General features: G+C 33.4%; 1 protein-coding gene across 14 annotated transcripts in view; it reads left to right on the top strand.

The window, feature by feature from the left end:
- Positions 1–17,972, top strand: part of SOS2 (SOS Ras/Rho guanine nucleotide exchange factor 2) — a 95,983-nt gene that overhangs the window by 48,765 nt on the left and 29,246 nt on the right. For 13 of the 14 annotated variants that reach the window (XR_014059884.1, XR_014059882.1, XR_014059885.1 and 10 more), the window contains exons 8-12: positions 3,379–3,477; positions 13,107–13,234; positions 13,737–14,392; positions 14,798–14,879; positions 16,529–16,651. Coding sequence is in view for 10 of the 14 variants with exons in the window: in XM_081511274.1 (XP_081367400.1) it covers positions 3,379–3,477; positions 13,107–13,234; positions 13,737–14,392; positions 14,798–14,879; positions 16,529–16,651 (1,088 nt within the window). In the remaining 4 variants the exon portion in view is untranslated. The remainder of the gene's footprint in view (positions 1–3,378; positions 3,478–13,106; positions 13,235–13,736; positions 14,393–14,797; positions 14,880–16,528; positions 16,652–17,972) is intronic. The other variant, XM_081511275.1, reaches the window with a different exon arrangement.

The following is a 17,972-nucleotide window of genomic DNA, read 5'->3' as shown; positions in this document are numbered from 1 at the left end:
CCAGGCTTCCCTGTCCATCACCAACTCCTGGAGCCTACTCAAACTCATGTCAATCACATTGATGATGCCATCCAACCATCTCATCCTCTGTCATCCCCTTCTCCTCCTGCCTTCAATCTTTCCCAGCATCAGGGTCTTTTCCAATGAGTCAGTTCTTTGCATCAGGTGGCCAAAGTATTGGAGTTTCAGCTTCAGCATCAGTCCTTCCAATGAATATTCAGGACTGATTTCCTTTAGGATTGACAGGTTGGATCTCCTTGCAGTCCAAGGGACTCTCAAGAGTCTTCTCCAACACCACACAGTTCAAAAGCATCTATTCTTCAGCACTCAGCTTTCTTCACAGTCCAACTCTCACATCCATACATGACTACTGGAAAAACTATAGCTTTGACTAGACGGACCTTTGTTGGTAAAGTAATGTCTCTGCTTTTTACTATGCTGTCTAGGTTGGTCATGGCTTTTCTTCCAGGGAGTAAGTGTCTTTTAATTTCATGGCTGCAGTCACCATCTGCAGTGATTTTGGAGCCCCCCAAAATAAAGTCTTGTCACTGTTTCCATTGTTTCCCCATCCATCTGCCATGAAGTGCTGCCATGATCTTTGTTTTCTGAATGTTCAGTTTTAAGCCAACTCTTTCACTCTCCACTTTCACTTTCATCAAGAGGCTCTTTAGTTCTTCTTTGCTTTCTGCCATAAGGCTGGCATCTCTGCATATCTGAGGTTATTGATATTTCTCCCAGCAATCTTGATTCCAGCTTGTGCTTCATCCAGCCCAACATTTCACATGATGTACTCTACATGTAAGTTAAATAAGCAGGGTGACAATATACAGCCTTGATGTACTTCTTTTCCTATTTGGAACCAGTCTGTTCTTCCATATCCAGTTCTAACTGTTGCTTCTTGACTTCCATACAGATTTCTCAGGAGGCAGGTAAGGTATTCCCTTGTCTGCTATTCCCATCTCTTTCAGAATTTTCCGCAGTCTGTTGTGATCCACACAATCAAAGGCTTTGGCATTGTCAATAAAGGAAAAGTAGATGTTTTTCTGGAACTCCCTTGCTTTTTCGATAATCCAGCGGATGTTGACAATTTGATCTCTGGTTCCTCTGCCTTTTCTAAAACCAGCTTGAACATCTGGAAGTTCACAGTTCACATACTGTTGAGGCCTGGCTTGGAGAATTTTGAGCATTGCTTTGCTAGCGTGTGAGATGAGTACAGTTGTACGGTACAATTTGAACATTCTTTGAAAATTCTTTGGCATTGCCTTTCTTTGGGATTGGAATGAAAACTGACCTTTTCCAGTCCTGAGGCCACTGCTGAGTTTTCCAAATTTGCTGGCATATAGAGTGCAGCACTTTCACAGCATCATCTTTTAGGATTTGAAATAGCTCAACTGGAATTCCATCACCTCCACTAGCTTTGTTTGTAGCGATGCTTCCTAAGGCCCCCTTGACTTCACATTCCAGGATGTCTGGCTCTAGGTGAGTGATCACACCATCGTGGTTATCTGGGTCATGAAGATCTTTTTTGTACAGTTCTTCTGTGTATTCTTGCCACCTCTTTTTTTTTTTTTATTAATTTATTTATTTTAGTTGGAGGTTAATTACTTTACAATATTGTAGTGGTGTTTGCCATACATTGATATTGATATGAATCAGCCATGGGTTTATGTTCCCTTGATATCTAGATCTGATACCGTGAATCTCTTCATCACTTCCCATGTATATTCATAGATGGTTTTATTTAAGTCATAACTGGCCTAGTGGTTTTCTCTGCTTTCTTCAGTTTAACCATGAATTTTGCTATGAAGAGCTGATGATCTGAGCCACAGTCAGCTCCCAGTCTTGTTTTTGCTGACTGTATACAGCTTCTCCATCTTCGGCTACACTGTAATCAATGTGATTTCGGTATTGACTATTTAGTGATGTCCATGTGTAAAGTGATCTCTTGTGTTGTTGAAAAAGGGTGTTTGCTATGACCAGTGAGTTCTCTTGTCAGAAATCTGTTAGCCTTTGCCCTGCTTCATTTTGTACTCTAAGGCCAAACTTGCCTGTTACTCCAGGTATCTCTTGACTTCCTACTTTTGCATCCCAATCCCTTATGATGAAAAGGACATGTGTTTTTGGTGTTCTAGGAGGTCTTCTAGGTCTTCTGATCACCTTCAGCTTCTTCAGTTTGGGTGGCTGGGGCATGGACTTGGATTACTGGGATGTTGAATGGTTTGCCTTGGAAACAAACTGAGATCATTCTGATGTTTTTAAGGTTGCAGCCAAGAACTGCATTTTGGACTCTTTTGTTGACTGTGATGGCTACTCCATTTCTTCTGAGGGATTCTTGCCCACAGTAGTAGATATAATGGTCATCTGAATTAAATTCACCCATTCCCATCCATTTTAATTCACTGATTCCATTATGATAAAGGAGAGGGGAGGCTTGTAAAGTTCTCATACTTGAACATGCTATGTTAGAAGCAGTTATAGTTTCTTTCAGGTGCTTCCTATACTTAAGACTGTGATATTAACATGTGTATTTCAATTTAAGAGTGAAGTTAGACCTGTTGTGGAAATTTAGTCTGCTCTGGCTGTTTATTTTGATAGTGAAGATTGGCTGTATCAATTAAGTTATATGACAGCATTTTTCTTAAGTTAAATGAGCTAAATCTGAAATTTATTTGGTCGTTGTTTGGTGAAAGAGGTTTAAATCACATCTGCAATGTACAGCATCCCCCCAAACACATTCTTTGTAACTACTTAAACTTAAAACATTTTGAGTATAAGCGACATAAAAATCTGTGAGAAGATGTGTAGCTTTTCAGAATTCCTTTATGGTATGTGGAACCCAAAACTTTTGGAAAAAAAGCTGAGAAGACTATTGTTAAAGTTATATTAGCCATGAAAGATGAAATGTATATATTTAATTATCTGATAACTTAAAGAAGGAAAAAACTTGATTTATAGCACTTCGATTTCAATATAGAACGCTTTCATTATAGTTTTGATACATCTCTGTCTTGTTTTTTTTTTTTTTAAGTCATGCCCAAAACACAAATGAGGTTAGACTAGAAACTAGTTCCATTGAAGATATCTGTACCCTTATGTTGCTGTTGTTTAGTCTAAGTTGTTATTATTGTTGTTTAGCGTAAGTTGTTATTGTTGTTGCTAAGTTGTGTGCGGCTGCTGGGATCCTAGCAGCTTGTGGGATCTTAGTTCCCCCACCAGAGACTGAAACCGAGGCTCCAGAAGTTAAAGTGGCGAGTCCTAACCACTGGACTGCCAAAGAGTTCCCTGTATCTTGTATTCTTAAAAACTACTTCTGTTAGGTACTGCTGTTTACATAACCTTTAGATCAGAGATATACTGTTTTGTCTTTTCACTTTGCAGTCCATTGCTGATGGTTTTAAAGAGGCAGTTCGTTATGTCCTTCCACGCCTTATGCTGGTGCCAGTATATCATTGTTGGCACTATTTTGAATTATTAAAGGTAAGATAAAAGTTTTCTGAACAAAAAGAAATACTTAGATTTATGAGACTGAAAAACTTTTTATCTGATGTTAGTTTTAATAGTTTTTATTCATAAAAAGAAAGTATCTTAAATGTCTTCCTACTTCCCATGGACCATAGAGAAATGCCTTTATTTTTTATATTCATATAATTTCCAAGTTGTAGATAGGGGAAAATGTATCTTTATCCATCACTTGATAATATAAGTTCTCAAAGTAATAACATTAGAAAGTTGACTTTCTAAAAATTAATTTTTGGAGACACACAGCAACAATGGTTTAACTTCATATTTTATAAAGGTAATTAATAACCTTTATGTATAACATTGTTCTAAACTTCTGTCATATATAACTTGTCAAGAAAAACACGTTTAAAGTTGATACCTTTTGTCCATGCAATGTAGTAGGTAGAACCCAAGTAATAAATTAAAAATTAAAATTGTGATAAAACTTGAACTCTTTTTTAAATATCAGTACACATAAAAATATACTGAATTTCTAAGGGTCTAATATGTAGTATAAACTTTATTATGATATATACTTAGAGAAAAATGTAAACATGCTTTATAATAAATTAATGTATAAGCACACTAGAGGTAAGTCACTGCTCTGACTTTAATGGCAGTTACTTTTTTGCTTTTCTTTACAGTTTGACCACCTTTGTATATGTCAGGAAAAATATTTGTAGCATGTTTCTGAGCTTTTTATCAGTTAGATCACATTATTATATTATTTCGTGTCTTTTATCTTCTCTCAAAGTTACATTGATATTTGTAAGATTCATTGATCCCATGGACAGCAGAGCCTGATGGGCTACAGTTCATGGGGTCACAAAGAGTTGTACATGACTGAGTGACTAACACAACATAAGATTCATTGCTGTTATTTTATGTTTTCTAATTTAATTTTCTTCCATTGTTTGGATAAACCATGATTTATTTACTGTTTTCTGGCTGAACAACAGTTTTTTTGCTATTATTGATAACACTTCTATGGATATTCTTTTTTCTATCTCTTGGTACATGTGTGCGTGCATTTTGTCTCTCTAGACTGTGTACTCAGGGTTAGAATTGCTTGGTCCTAAGGTGTGCATGTTTTCAGATTTAATAGATGAGGTCAGGCATTTTTCCAAAGTGGAAAGTTTTCCAGTTATACAGTTTATACTCCTGCCAGGATACATGAAGTCTCTCTTTATGCATTTTTCATATTTAAGATTTTCTATCATATGATCTATTTATAATGGTAACTAATATTTTTATTTTATATTTTCTTGATTATTAATGTGCTTGGACATATGTTGATTGGCCTTTTGAATAACTTGTTATAGGATCGTTCGAGTCTTTTGCCATTGTAAATATCTTCTGTGACTTGTCTTTGCAATTTTTCTGATTGTTCTTCTTATTGTTGTGCATCAACTAAAACTGAATATATTCCATATTTCTAAGAGTTTAGTTTCACTGATGAGATCATGTGTGGTTTCTCTTTATTATTCATTCTTTAAAGCCTTAAACACTACTATATAGATATATCTCTGTGTATATAGAGTATACTATCTTTGTCTATATATAGACACTGTATCTATACCAAGTTGTTGGTTTAGACAGCCTGTTCTAACTTTTCCATCTAACTCATTAGTAATATTTAAAATAAAAGCCAGAATAACTATAATTCATAGACATCAAGGCAAAGAAATCTTTAGATGATTTCTAATGAAGATCTTGGCTTCCCTGATAGCTCAGTGGTAAAGAACCCACCTGCCAAGGCAGGAGATGCAGGTTTGATCCCTTCATGAGGAATATCCCCTGGAGAAGGAAATGACAACCCACCCCAGTATTCTTGCCTGGGAAATTCCATGGACAGTGAAGCCTGGTGGGCTACAGTCCATAGGGTTGCAAAAGTCAGACAGGACTTAGCGACTAAACAGCGACAACAATGAATACCTACCTCAAGAATTCTTTTCTTATGGAGTCTTACTACCCATAATGTGTGATACTGGAGCTCTGCTAGCTTTTGTACACAAATAGATGAACAACTTGATTTTGTTTATCTCCATGGAGACTAATGGATCCATAAAGAACTCATAGAAAGGATTGTAGGCTTCGCATGAATAATATATTAGCAGCCACAGATGTATATTTAGATTCCTAAAAGTTTTTAGAGAATGTTCATGTCTAATTGGAAGTCCTATCATAAGTTTTATAGTTGCCTTCTAATATTTGCCAACATTTAAAAATCCCAACTTAACTATAATAGATGATTGGTTTTAAAATCTCTAAGGTCTGAATCTAAAATCAGACATTGACTATAACGGCCTGATTCATCCTAATGCCACAGCTACTTTTACTACCAATTAATTACTGGACTCCAAGTATTTTTAGCCATTGTGATTGGGACTAGTAGTTGGTCAGTTAATTGAAAATGAACTGAAGAATCATAAATCATTTTAATTATCAATCATAATCATTTTAATAAATACACACAAAACCCCTAGAGATGAACATTTGTATATATTTATATGCTAATCTGTTGAGTAAGGGTAAAACCTTTTCTTTGAGTATGAATCTTGCTTAAGTCACAAAAAATATCTCTATAATTTCTATTTTCCATTTCTTTTAGATGGTACATAACCTTGAAGATCCTTGTAAAGCAATCTGATTGCAGAAATCTAAATTTTTATAATTTTTCCAAATCTTTTATGATTACCCTCCCTATATCTTTTAAAAAAGACTTGCCTTTAAAGTTATTAGGTTTGAGTTTTCATTTAAATATTTTTATAGTCATATTTCTTTAGCTTTTATAGTTATTGAATTATGTAATTACAACATAAGCACAACTGTCATTCATATTTGGAAACATTTACTACTGATTCTTGGTAAGTATATGACTCAATAAGTGAGATCAGAAGGGCCTAGGTATTCTAGAAAGTGACCCACTTATTTATAGCATTATTGTCCTGTGGGAATCAGTCTGTATGTTATACAGTGGGAATGATCCATAGTAAGAAATAGATTTAACATCATGATAATGCTATACAAACACACACACACACACAAAGCAAAAAGGTTTTTGAAATGCTACTCAGCATTTCATGCAATATATTCACACCCTATATTCTGTTATATTCTGTTCTGTTTCTTTTTTTAAAAAAGGATGCATTCATTTCATAATTCAGTACATTATGACATATATTTTAAAAAACCAAAATAAGGACTAATTCTAGACATAAGCAAAGAGAATTATCACATGATCAGATAAGAAACTACTTTTTACTTTTATATTTGTTCTGACTATGATAATGTTCCTTTTAATAATATTTTACTATTTTTTAATTGTGATCAAACATGAAATTTACCATCTTAACCATTTTAAGCATATAGTTCAGTAGTGTTAAGTATATTGTTACACACCCAGTGTTGTTGGACACTTGGATTGCTTCTACTTTTTGGCTATTGTAAATAATACTGCCGTGAACAAATATGTCATCAAGACTGTTTTCAATTCTTTGGATATATAGCCAGAAGTGAAATTGCTGCATCGTAGGGTAATTCTGTTTTTAATTTTTTGAGGAAGCATTGTATGATGTTCCATAGTAACTTTATACTATTTTACATTTCCACCAATAGCACACACTAGTTACAGTTTCTCCACTTCCTTGCCAGCACTTGTTATTGTCTATATTTTTATTTTTTGATAATAGCCTTCCCAATGGATGTGAGATGGTATCTCATGGTTTTGACTTGTATGTCCCTATTTGTGACAGTGAGCATCCTTTTATTTGCTTTTTGACCATTTATGTATCTTCTTTGAAGAAATGTCTATTCAAGTCCTTTGCCCACTTTTTATTTGGGTTATTTGTAAATATTTTTGTGGTGGTTTTATAGGAGTTCTGTATATATTCTGAATATTAATACTGAACCTTCTTGAATGTGTCATTTGCAAATACTGTCTCCCATTCTGGTGATTTTTTTTTGTGATACTGTTTGACTCAAGCAGTCATCCAAAAGAACTTTGATTTCATATTGAGCTTACTTTGGGATGAGATCCATAGGAAAGAAGGCTCAACCAGTGTAGCTTAAGGCTGTCATGTTCCTTTGGCAATAGAAAACACTGTCCTGGAGCAGTTTTAAGCCAGTTTTAATTTGAAATATTTACCTTGGTCATATACCAAGGGAGATTTATTTATGGACATAATGTTTAAATATTATTTGAGTTTTACTTCCCAGAGTCAGAATTTATGATAACCAAAACAGACAGCTACATAATGAGAAATTATAGGATATCATATATAGGTTTCCTAAAATTATTTTACACTTGTAAAATAGTATTATTTTGTTGTTGGATTATTATTATTTCTAGCAATACTTTAAAGTTCATGTTATAGGTAATATGATTCTTTTTTTGTTCTTTTCCAATTTAAGCCCCTCTGAGGTTAATCATAAACTACTTTCATTTTCTTATTTTTCTCAGATAAATTTTAAATTTTTTCCCTTAATATGTATTCTAACCCTTATGTAAGAGGAAACAGAAATCACAAATTCATTTCCTGATGTATAAGCATCTTTATAATATACTTATTATAGTCTAAGAAAAAAATCTGTTTATCCTTCTGTTACTAGGAACATATCAACTCTCAGTTCAGAATTGATTTTTTCAAATCCAAGTAACATTCTTCTACTTTCCTACTCTGGTCATCCCCTGGAAGTTTAGTAATGGAAAGAATAAATATTTTCCTCTGAAGAGAACTTAATCTATCTTAATTTGAAGCTTAACAGGAAGACCTATTATTAATAACTTTAATGAAGTTCATTGGGAAAGATAAGCCAATATTTCAGTGAAACAATTGAAAATGTTTCTTTAGGTAATATTTTTTTTTAGCCTTTTACTTTGAAAAATATAGGGAAAAAGTTACAAAAATAGTATGCTCCCTTCATCTAGATTCCCTAATTGTTAACATTATGTAACAATTACGTTGTCACTAACACAGAAAGTGACAAAAAAGCATTCCTGTGTGTGTATGTGTGTAAGTGTATTTATAACATCAAGACGTTGAGATAATGTCCATTAAAAGAAATGTTCTGACTCTTGAAAAAAATATGTGAGAATATTTTACTATGTAATATTTACTCTTTCAGTACTGACACATCACTCAAAGATATCTGAAGGAAGATAATGCACATTCTTAAAAAGAGAATAAAGAGAAGTAACAGGTTTTGTTGAGTTGAATTTCCCACCAAATTTCTAAAATCCTATTTTTATGAAAATCTATAGAGAAGTTTATTATTACCAAAAGAGAATTGATCACATATATTATTTCACATCTAAACTGAACTCCCAGCATAATAAATTAGAGATAAATTATACTAAATTATGAATAATTTAGTATAATTTCTCCTGTCTTAGACACATATATCTATAATAGATGGGCTTCCCAGATGGCTCAGTGGTAAGAATTCACCTGGCAATGCAGGAGACGCGGGTTCGATCCTTGGGTCCGGAAGATCCCCTGGAGGAGGAAATGGCAACCCACTCCACTATTCTTTCCTGGAAAATCGTACAGTCCATGGGGTCACAAAGAGTTGAACATAAATGAGCCCATATCCCAAATTGATACAGCAGTTTATAGAAATTCAAGAGTTTCAGTGAAGTCTTAGAGTTAAGAAAAAACTTACATAAAGTATAAAATCTCAGGCAGGATACACATATATGCTACTAAGGAGAATAGTGTTTATCAGGTAAGCAAGGAATATATTCTTCAGTCAAATTCATAAGGTACTACACATTAATGAAAGATTATTTCCCCTTTATTACTTAGTTTAAGCATAAATTGCAAGGGCATTTATTCTCTTTGGGAGAAGGAAATGGCAACCCACTCCAGTATTCTTGCCTGGAAAATCCCATGGACAGAGGAGCCTGATAGGCTACAGTCCATGGGGTCGCAAAGAGTCCGACACGACTGAGTGACTTCACTTTCTTTCACTTTCATTTTCATTCTCTTTGATCTCTTTCCCAAAGCACACTTCATTTTATTTCTTAAACTGGGTAATTATCCAGTTTCTTTTTAAGATAAAGGGGAATCCCCTTCAATTCATTCACCAGATTTGGCCTAGTTCAGTTTTTTGCATAATTGTGTTTGGTGTCATTGGAGAGAGGCATGCAAAAAGGATGGGCCCTGGAATCTGAGTTCTTGGTTTGAATATAGACTCTGCCATTCATCTTGAGTGCCTCGGTTTCTTCATCTGTGACATGTATAATGATAGTACCTATCTTACAGAGTTGTAACAAGCATTAAATAAGCTAATGCATAAAAGCATGCACAGAATGCTTTTTATCAAGAGCTTAATAAATGTTCATTGTTGTTATTTGTCGAAACACTTAACAAAATTCTAAGTATTTATACAACAGTCACTCATTCTCATTATCTTCTTGGGTACCTACCATTTGTGGGTACTGTACTAAAAATGAATAAAATATATCCCCAAGCTGAAGAGTTCATGTTTTAGTAAAGATAAATGTCAGACAAATAATTACAATATAATAAGTGCCTAATAGAAGTAATTCTGTGGGATTAGTGAAGCAAGAGTTACCAACTCTGTCTAGGAAAGTTAGAAAAAGATGTATATGAGTGTTGGGTATGCTGGGATTTATCCTCCTGTTCTGGTATGTTGGTGTTATTAAATTGAGGGAGCCATAAAGGACAAATACTGAGGGACTATTACAGATTAAAAGAGATAGTAGAAACATGACAACTAAGTACATACTGATTGGATCCTGTATTGGGGTGGGGTGGGGGTGGGAGGGATTGACCTAAGAACAGGATTGGGACATTAAGCAAAAGTTTCCTGAAGTTGATCACTATATTGTAAAAGAATTTTTGTTCTAAGACACACTGCTGAAATATCAAAGGAATAAGGGGAATGACACTATTTGAGAATAGTTTGTGATGTATTTGAGTTTCCCTGATGTTCCAGGAACAATCTCAGAGCCCCATTTAGCAACGGCTGGAGACCTGGGTTTGATCCCTGAGTTGGGAAGATCTCCTGGAGGAGGGCATGGCTACTCACTCCAGTATTCTTGCCTGGAGAATCCCCATAGACAGACTGGCAGGCTACAGTCCATGGGGTCACAAGGAGTCAGACACAATCGAGCAACCAAGCATAGCAAGCACAGCACCTTCCTCAACGAGGAACTGAGAGAATTGTATCACAGACTACTCAGATAGTTCAGGGGGAGAATGCCACATACACTCACACACAGAATGGTATAGCCTTTGAGGTAGTAGTAGTAATGTTAGTCACTCAGTCATGTTCTACTCTTTGTGACCCTATGGACTGTAGCCTGCCAGGTTCCTCTGTCCATGGGATTCTCCAGGCAAGAATACTGGAGTGGGTTGACATGATCTCCTCCAGGGGATCTTCCCCACCCAGGGATCAAACCCAGGTCTCTGGCATATGCTGGTAGATTCCTGTAAGTGTTAAAAACCGGTGACTCCAAGTAACAAGAGTTGCTTACATTATTTTTATAACTTTTCTACAAATCTGATATTATTTCAAAGGAAAAAATTCAAGGGGGAGGAAAAAGGAAAGAGCTTCCTAAGGAGGAGGCATTTGAACTGTATCACAGAGGCTAAATTCACCAGGTGGATAAGAGAAACAGAGACAGATATGTAGAAAGCACTATCAATGTGAAAGAGCATGACTTACATGCAAGGTAATTCAGTATGGTAATTTCTACATTGACTTCCCTGATGGCTCAGACGGTAAAGCGTCTGCCTGCAATGTGGGAGACCCAGGTTCTACATCATGGTAAGAATACATTCTCTCAAATATCTGTAGAGAATTAGCTTGGGTTTTCATTAATCTGATGTTTCTTGAATCTTACTGCCAAAATTCAAGAAATGTTTATTTAATTTAGCAAATTGTTGGACTGTTTTTATGCCAAAGAAAGCCATTGTTTTGTATACTTATATCACTGGAAAATCCTATGCTTTAAACATCCTGAAGTTTTATTTCTCTTTGATAGCCTGAAATTATTCATAGATATGTAGAAATGATAAGGCCACTTGTGTGGAAGAGTTTGAGCAACCTGAAGATGAAATTTACAGTAGAAATTTAGTATCCTCATACACCTAAATTGAAAAGCAGTTCTCATTTTGGTAGAACCTCATTATTAGTGATAATTTGGAAATTTGGATCAACAGAAGCAGTAAGAATAAAAAATCTGTAATTAAGCATTTTGTATCATCAGTGTCAAATTAGGGAAACATTTTAGAATGGAGCTGAAAAGAATCTTTTTGTAAGAAGCTTTCAGACAGCAAAATGAAGTGATTTGGTAGTAATTTTCACCTTTAGAAGTCAGAGTGATTGAGTGCTAATCACTTTTTAAACCTGTGGGGTTTTTTTAACTCTTTTTCCCTTCATCTTTTCAATTTATTTCTTAAATCTAGAGATGATGATAGTCACTTAAATTATTTATATTGCAAACCTTTGATAGCAAGACTTCTATATGTATCTTGAAAAATATCTAATGGGTCTGTGCTCCATATAGAGAATAATTTCTAGACGTATATGTGAAAGGTAATGGACCTAGTACTCAAACAGCATCCATTCAGTTCCTTGCTGAGGAAGAGGAGCCATTGCTGAATGGTTTTCAGATTTTTCTTGGAGTATAAGGAAAGTTTATCACAAATTTCTAGTGAGGTAGTTTAAGATCATGAAATAGACTTAAACTTTTAAAAATTTTCTGAAGCGATTTTAATTTTTCCATATTCTCATATAAATGTGTATTTGTATCTACATAATCTCTGTATAATGCTCCTCTGGGAGTTCTTCTATCAAACAAAGCACTGAAGCATCATCCAGTCTGAATTATTTATTATAAGGTGAATTTTCTTCCATTTGAGACTGAACTATAAGAGAAGTTTTTGCTTAAATGAAATAAAGCCAGAGTTGTTAAGATTAATAATGTAATTTGTTATTATAAATGTCATTTCTAAGGATTAGTAAGATAGGATATTAATTTTGTTGGATTCTTGATGTTTACTAGAATAGTTGAATTTTATGTTGTAAAAAATGTCAGTTGAATCTTTGTATGATGCTGTTTGTAGAAAAGTTTATGAAAGATTGAATTGCTAAAGTTAGCATACTTGATTTTATTGTGTAACAAAAATATGCAAGCTCTTAGAAATCTCTAAAAGTTAAGAATTTAATCATTAGAGAATGTGAAATAGTATGTGTTTATCTTTTTTCTATTCATAGTTACAAATAAAAGTAACTTGTAAGCCTCATGTTTTGCATATTTTAAACTATTTTTATATATCTAGAAAATGTCTTTTTCAAGACATTTTCTGGAAATAGATGGAAATTTACTTTTTGGTTTTTATGATTGCAGTGGTTATAGTACTTTATATCTGTATTGTATTTGCATATGTAGAAAGAGAGCTGGTTTGAAGGATCAGGAAGTATACCTAATTATATAAAATTATAGCTGTTTTTATTAAGTATACTTTAAAATTCTTTAAGAGTTCATAATATTTGTTGCTGCTTCCTCTAAGTATGAGAAAGGGAAAGAATTGAACAATGCAGGTTTAATTTTTCTGTTTGGTTTTTCTTAGCAATTGAAAACATGTAGTGAAGAGCATGAAGACAGAGAATGTTTGAACCAAGCTATCACTGCTCTCATGAACCTCCAAGGTAGTATGGACCGAATTTACAAGCAGTATTCACCTAGACGCCGACCTGGGTAATTCCACACTGTTGAAAATATGAATGCTTATGCAGTACTTCACTTATATCTGATGTCTGGTTTTCTAAAGTGTTACTTACAGTGATAGTTGCATTCTTGAAAGTTATGTTTTTGTTTTACATTTTTCTTTTGCCCTTTAGCCTTTTAAAATTGGTGTTGTCATATTGTTAAGACATATTTAATAAAATTTTTAAAAGATATATTTAATAACTTTTATATCATTTATATAAGAAATTTAGTATTATTTTCATTTTAATTCTTAGGACCTCAAGAATCATATCAAGTCTCTACTATTTCTCTTTCCAAATAATGAAATTAAAGCATGTATTATTTAATGGCAAAGTTAGGAGAAAGTAAATGCTGTGTGCAAAACAGTGTTTAGTTATTTAATATTTCTGTCACTTGATTTAAAGTAGTTTATACTTCAGGCAGTTAAGGTTGCTTAGCCATTGGGCAAGCTAAATTTATCTTGTTTTTTGTGTTTTTTGTTGTTTTTTAGGGATCCTGTTTGCCCTTTTTATAATCGTCAATTAAGAAGCAAGCACCTGGCTATTAAAAAAATGAATGAAATTCAGAAAAACATAGATGGATGGGAAGGCAAAGATATTGGACAGTGTTGTAATGAATTTATTATGGAAGGCCCATTGACAAGAATTGGTGCTAAACATGAACGGCATATTTTTCTCTTTGATGGCTTAATGATTAGCTGCAAACCCAGTCACAGCCAGTCACGACTTCCAGGATGCAGTAGTGCAGAATACAGATTAAAAGAAAAATTTGTCATGAGGAAAATACAAATATGTGATAAAGAAGATACTTGTGAGTGCAAATATGCTTTTGAATTAGTATCCAAAGATGAAAACAGCATAATATATGCTGCTAAGTCTGCTGAAGAGAAAAATAATTGGATGGCAGCACTTATTTCCCTTCAGTATCGTAGTACTCTCGATCGAATGCTAGATTCAGTATTATTGAAGGAAGAAAATGAACAACCATTGAGATTACCAAGTCCTGAAGTGTATCGTTTTGTGGTAAAAGACTCTGAGGAAAACATTATTTTTGAAGACAACTTGCAGAGTAGAAGTGGAATCCCCATTATTAAAGGAGGAACTGTGGTGAAATTAATTGAAAGGCTAACATATCATATGTACGCAGGTATGTGAAGCTCTTTACAGGTGGTTATATAGGGCAAAGGATCCAAAACCTTTTCAAGATTGTTCAGAAACACTTAGGGCCTAGGAAGAAAATGGACTGCCTCTAAAATTTAAAAGGAATACTGCAGAATCAATAGGAATAAATACCTAATTAAATGTCTATATAGTGTTAACTTCATTAATAAATATTCATCAAAATTTTATATTCATGAATCTTGAATTTGAAAACATCCCTTTATCAAGAAGCAATCCTTTATCAAGAGGTACCACAACTGGCAGGAAAAGCAACAGTGGGAGGAACCAGAAAAAAAAGAAAAAGGAAGGCAGGCCTCCAAAATATCCTACTTTGAATTAATTAAACTGAGTAAATTGAATATGCAACCTGTTCTGTGCTCTACCTTTTCAGATCCCAATTTTGTTCGTACTTTTCTTACTACATATCGTTCATTTTGTAAACCACAGGAATTACTAAGCTTACTGATTGAACGGTAAGAAAAATATTTATTTCACTTTTTACATTTTTTAAAAAGTTAACTTTTTTACCTTGCAAAGTGCTAGGTACCTAGTATGTACTCAGGTAGTTTTTGAACATAATTTATTCAACATTTAATTTGCAGTATTATTATTCTCTTCAAGTAGCATACTTACTAAAATCCCTGTTTATAACAGATCTTTTCAGATCCTAGCAAAATTTATAGTGGTAATCAGAAAGACTCATTTTTATAGGATAAAAAATAGGAATTTTAATGAATTTTTTTCTATGCAATGAAATAATACTTCCTTGAAAGAAGCTTTTTACTTTTAAAACAAACTTTTTATTGTGAAAAATTTCAAAATGTATCCAAGAGAAAATATATTCTGTTAATAAACCCCATTTATCAATCATCCAACTTCAATAATTATCTCCTTGTATTTCATCTGTTTCCCTGCTATTTGAACACCCTAGTCCCAGGATTATTTTGAAGTAAATCCTTGGCAACATATTTGTCTGTAATTATTTCTGTTAGTATTTCTAAAAGATAAGTATTCTTATTAAAAGCATAATCACAATATCATTATTAGACCTAAAATATTAAGATTTTCTTTATTGAGTAATTTTTAAAAATTAAGTTTTGAATTGACTTTTTCTTTTTTACTGAGTATGTTAGTGGTACTTTAAATGCTTTATAGGTTAAACTGTAGTATTTGGGCTTCAACATAATTTTGTTTTATATTTTAAAACTTTACCAGATTTTTATCTGGACCTCTAAAATTATGTTGTTCCATGGAGCTAACTATACCAGAGTGAGTCAGTATAATGTGCTATGAAGATTTCCTTGGTTGCCTTTCCATGTTCAAAATAAGGAATGCACATATATATTATATATATATATATTATTATTATTATTATTTATGTGAAAGTGTTAGTCACTCAGTTGTGTTCGACTCTTTGTGACCCCACGGACTGTAGCCCACCAGGCTCCTCTGTCCATGGAATTTTCCAGGCAAGAATACTGGAGTGGGCTGCCGTTACCTTCTCCAGAGGATCTTCTTGACCCAGAGATCAAACCCTGGCCTCCTGCATTGCAGGCTGATTCACCACTGTCTGAGCCACCAGGGAAGCCCCATTATTATATTTTAGATACATTTCCTATGGTTGGGGAAGTTTTTTTTTTTTAACTTTGATTTTTTTTTTTTATCCACTTAGTTATGTTTTCTAAATACTATTTAAAATTCAATGTGGGACCTCCTTTGGATTTATATTCATTTATTTAAGGAAACTTACATTTACTTTCATTTTAATAAAATAAATATTAAAGACAGGATTAGATAAGATACCTCTGTTATGTTTTTAAAGAGGTCATACTCTTTATTGATTGTCTTCTTGGATCTTTTCCGTTGACCTCTTCTACGTTGGTCAGTGCTAGTTATTAAACTTTGATAAAAGTAAGAATATAAGTATTCAGTACTATATAGCTAAAGGGCAGTTTTTTGTAGTATGTAGTACTTTAAGAGAAGTTTATCAGTAGTTTCACTTTTCACATAAATGGTAGGAAAGAAGTTTGCTTATTAGTTAAAGTATCTTTCCTGCTATATTTGAAATCCTCATTTCTGTATGAACAACAAAAAATTTCTCTCATTTTGCTTTTCTTCTTAGATTTGAAATTCCAGAGCCAGAGCCTACTGAAGCAGATAAATTGGCATTAGAAAAAGGCGAGCAGCCCATCAGTACAGACCTTAAAAGGTTTCGCAAGGAATACGTCCAACCAGTACAACTTAGGTTTGGCCTGAATATTATATTTTTTATGTGTCATTCAATTTTCAGTATATAGTTAGCACAAAAAAATTTTACCTCTTAATTCAGATATAGGTTATTATTATTAATTGCATAGCAGTTAAACTTTAAAGTTCTTTCTATGTGAAGCTACTCTTAATTCCCTGAAGAAATTTAATTATTAAAATATACTGTGTTATATACATCAGATATCTCTCACAGGCAATATGTTATGGCTTACAGGCTAGGGTACCTAATAAGTAAAAATATTTTAATTTTATATGAATTTTGCCTACTGTCAGTCCTCTTTTGATTTCATTTTTGTCTCAGTGTAATCATTTAGTCATCCTGGACTTTTTTCTGTTTATAATATTTCTGAAAGTTCTAGTTCTTTCCCCACTCTTTTCCCACAAGATATATCGATATATGTTACTTATCTAAACAATGTCATTTCAGTAATTGTTTTTTTCATGACTTTAAAAAAAATTATTGAAGTATAGTTGATTTATAATCTTGTGTTAGTTTCAGGTGTACAGCAAAGTGATTCAGTTTTATATATACTTGTTATCTTTTTTAGATTGTTTTCCATTATAGGTTATTACAAGATAATGAGCATAGTTCCCAGTGCTATACAGTTGGTCCTTGTTGGTTATCTATGTAGTAATTTCTAAAAATGTATTCAGTAATAGCATCTGCCAGTTGTTACGTTACTCTGTGTGCCTAAGTGCTTTATCTTTTTTATTTTGTCCTCATAGTTACTATTTTCACTTTGTTTAAGAGAAAATCGAAAGTTAACAGAATGAAGTAGTTTGAGATAGGTCGTATAAAAGGAGTGACAGGACAGGGTTCAAACTCATATCTGACTGCCTAAGCCAGTGCTTGTTTGTTTCAATGTTCAGTGAGCATTGAAAATTGAAAGCTCCTTTGATTAGGCCTATTTATAGTGCAAGTGAAAATCAAAACTTTTATCTAACCTTTTCCATGAGAAAACTGAGATATCTTATTAGTTATATATGATGAAATATTTCTCCTGTAAATGTTAAGTTTCCTTGATTAATTTTAACCAGTAAACTGAAATTTTAAAACTAAGTATAATAAATGTTTATTTTCAAGGATAATTGCCACAAATAAATGCAGTTTTAGAGGAATGATGATGCTTCCAACTATATATCTCTTAGCCAAACTTTTAGTATGTCATTCTTTGTGTAAGAAGATGCCTTAAGCCAGTGAGCTAACCAGGCACTTAAGGTTATTTTATTACAGATAGCATTAGAAATTTAGAGTATTTTCTTACTCTGGGGAAAAAACTATTGCCTGACAGTTACTG

This window comes from Giraffa tippelskirchi, chromosome 7 (genome assembly GCF_054371585.1).
Source record: "Giraffa tippelskirchi isolate mGirTip1 chromosome 7, T2T-mGirTip1v1.2.pri, whole genome shotgun sequence".
Classification (NCBI taxonomy): Eukaryota; Metazoa; Chordata; class Mammalia; order Artiodactyla; family Giraffidae; genus Giraffa; species Giraffa tippelskirchi.
The sequence above is the reverse complement of the archived record's forward strand: the minus strand, read 5'-3'. Positions and strand labels throughout refer to the sequence as shown.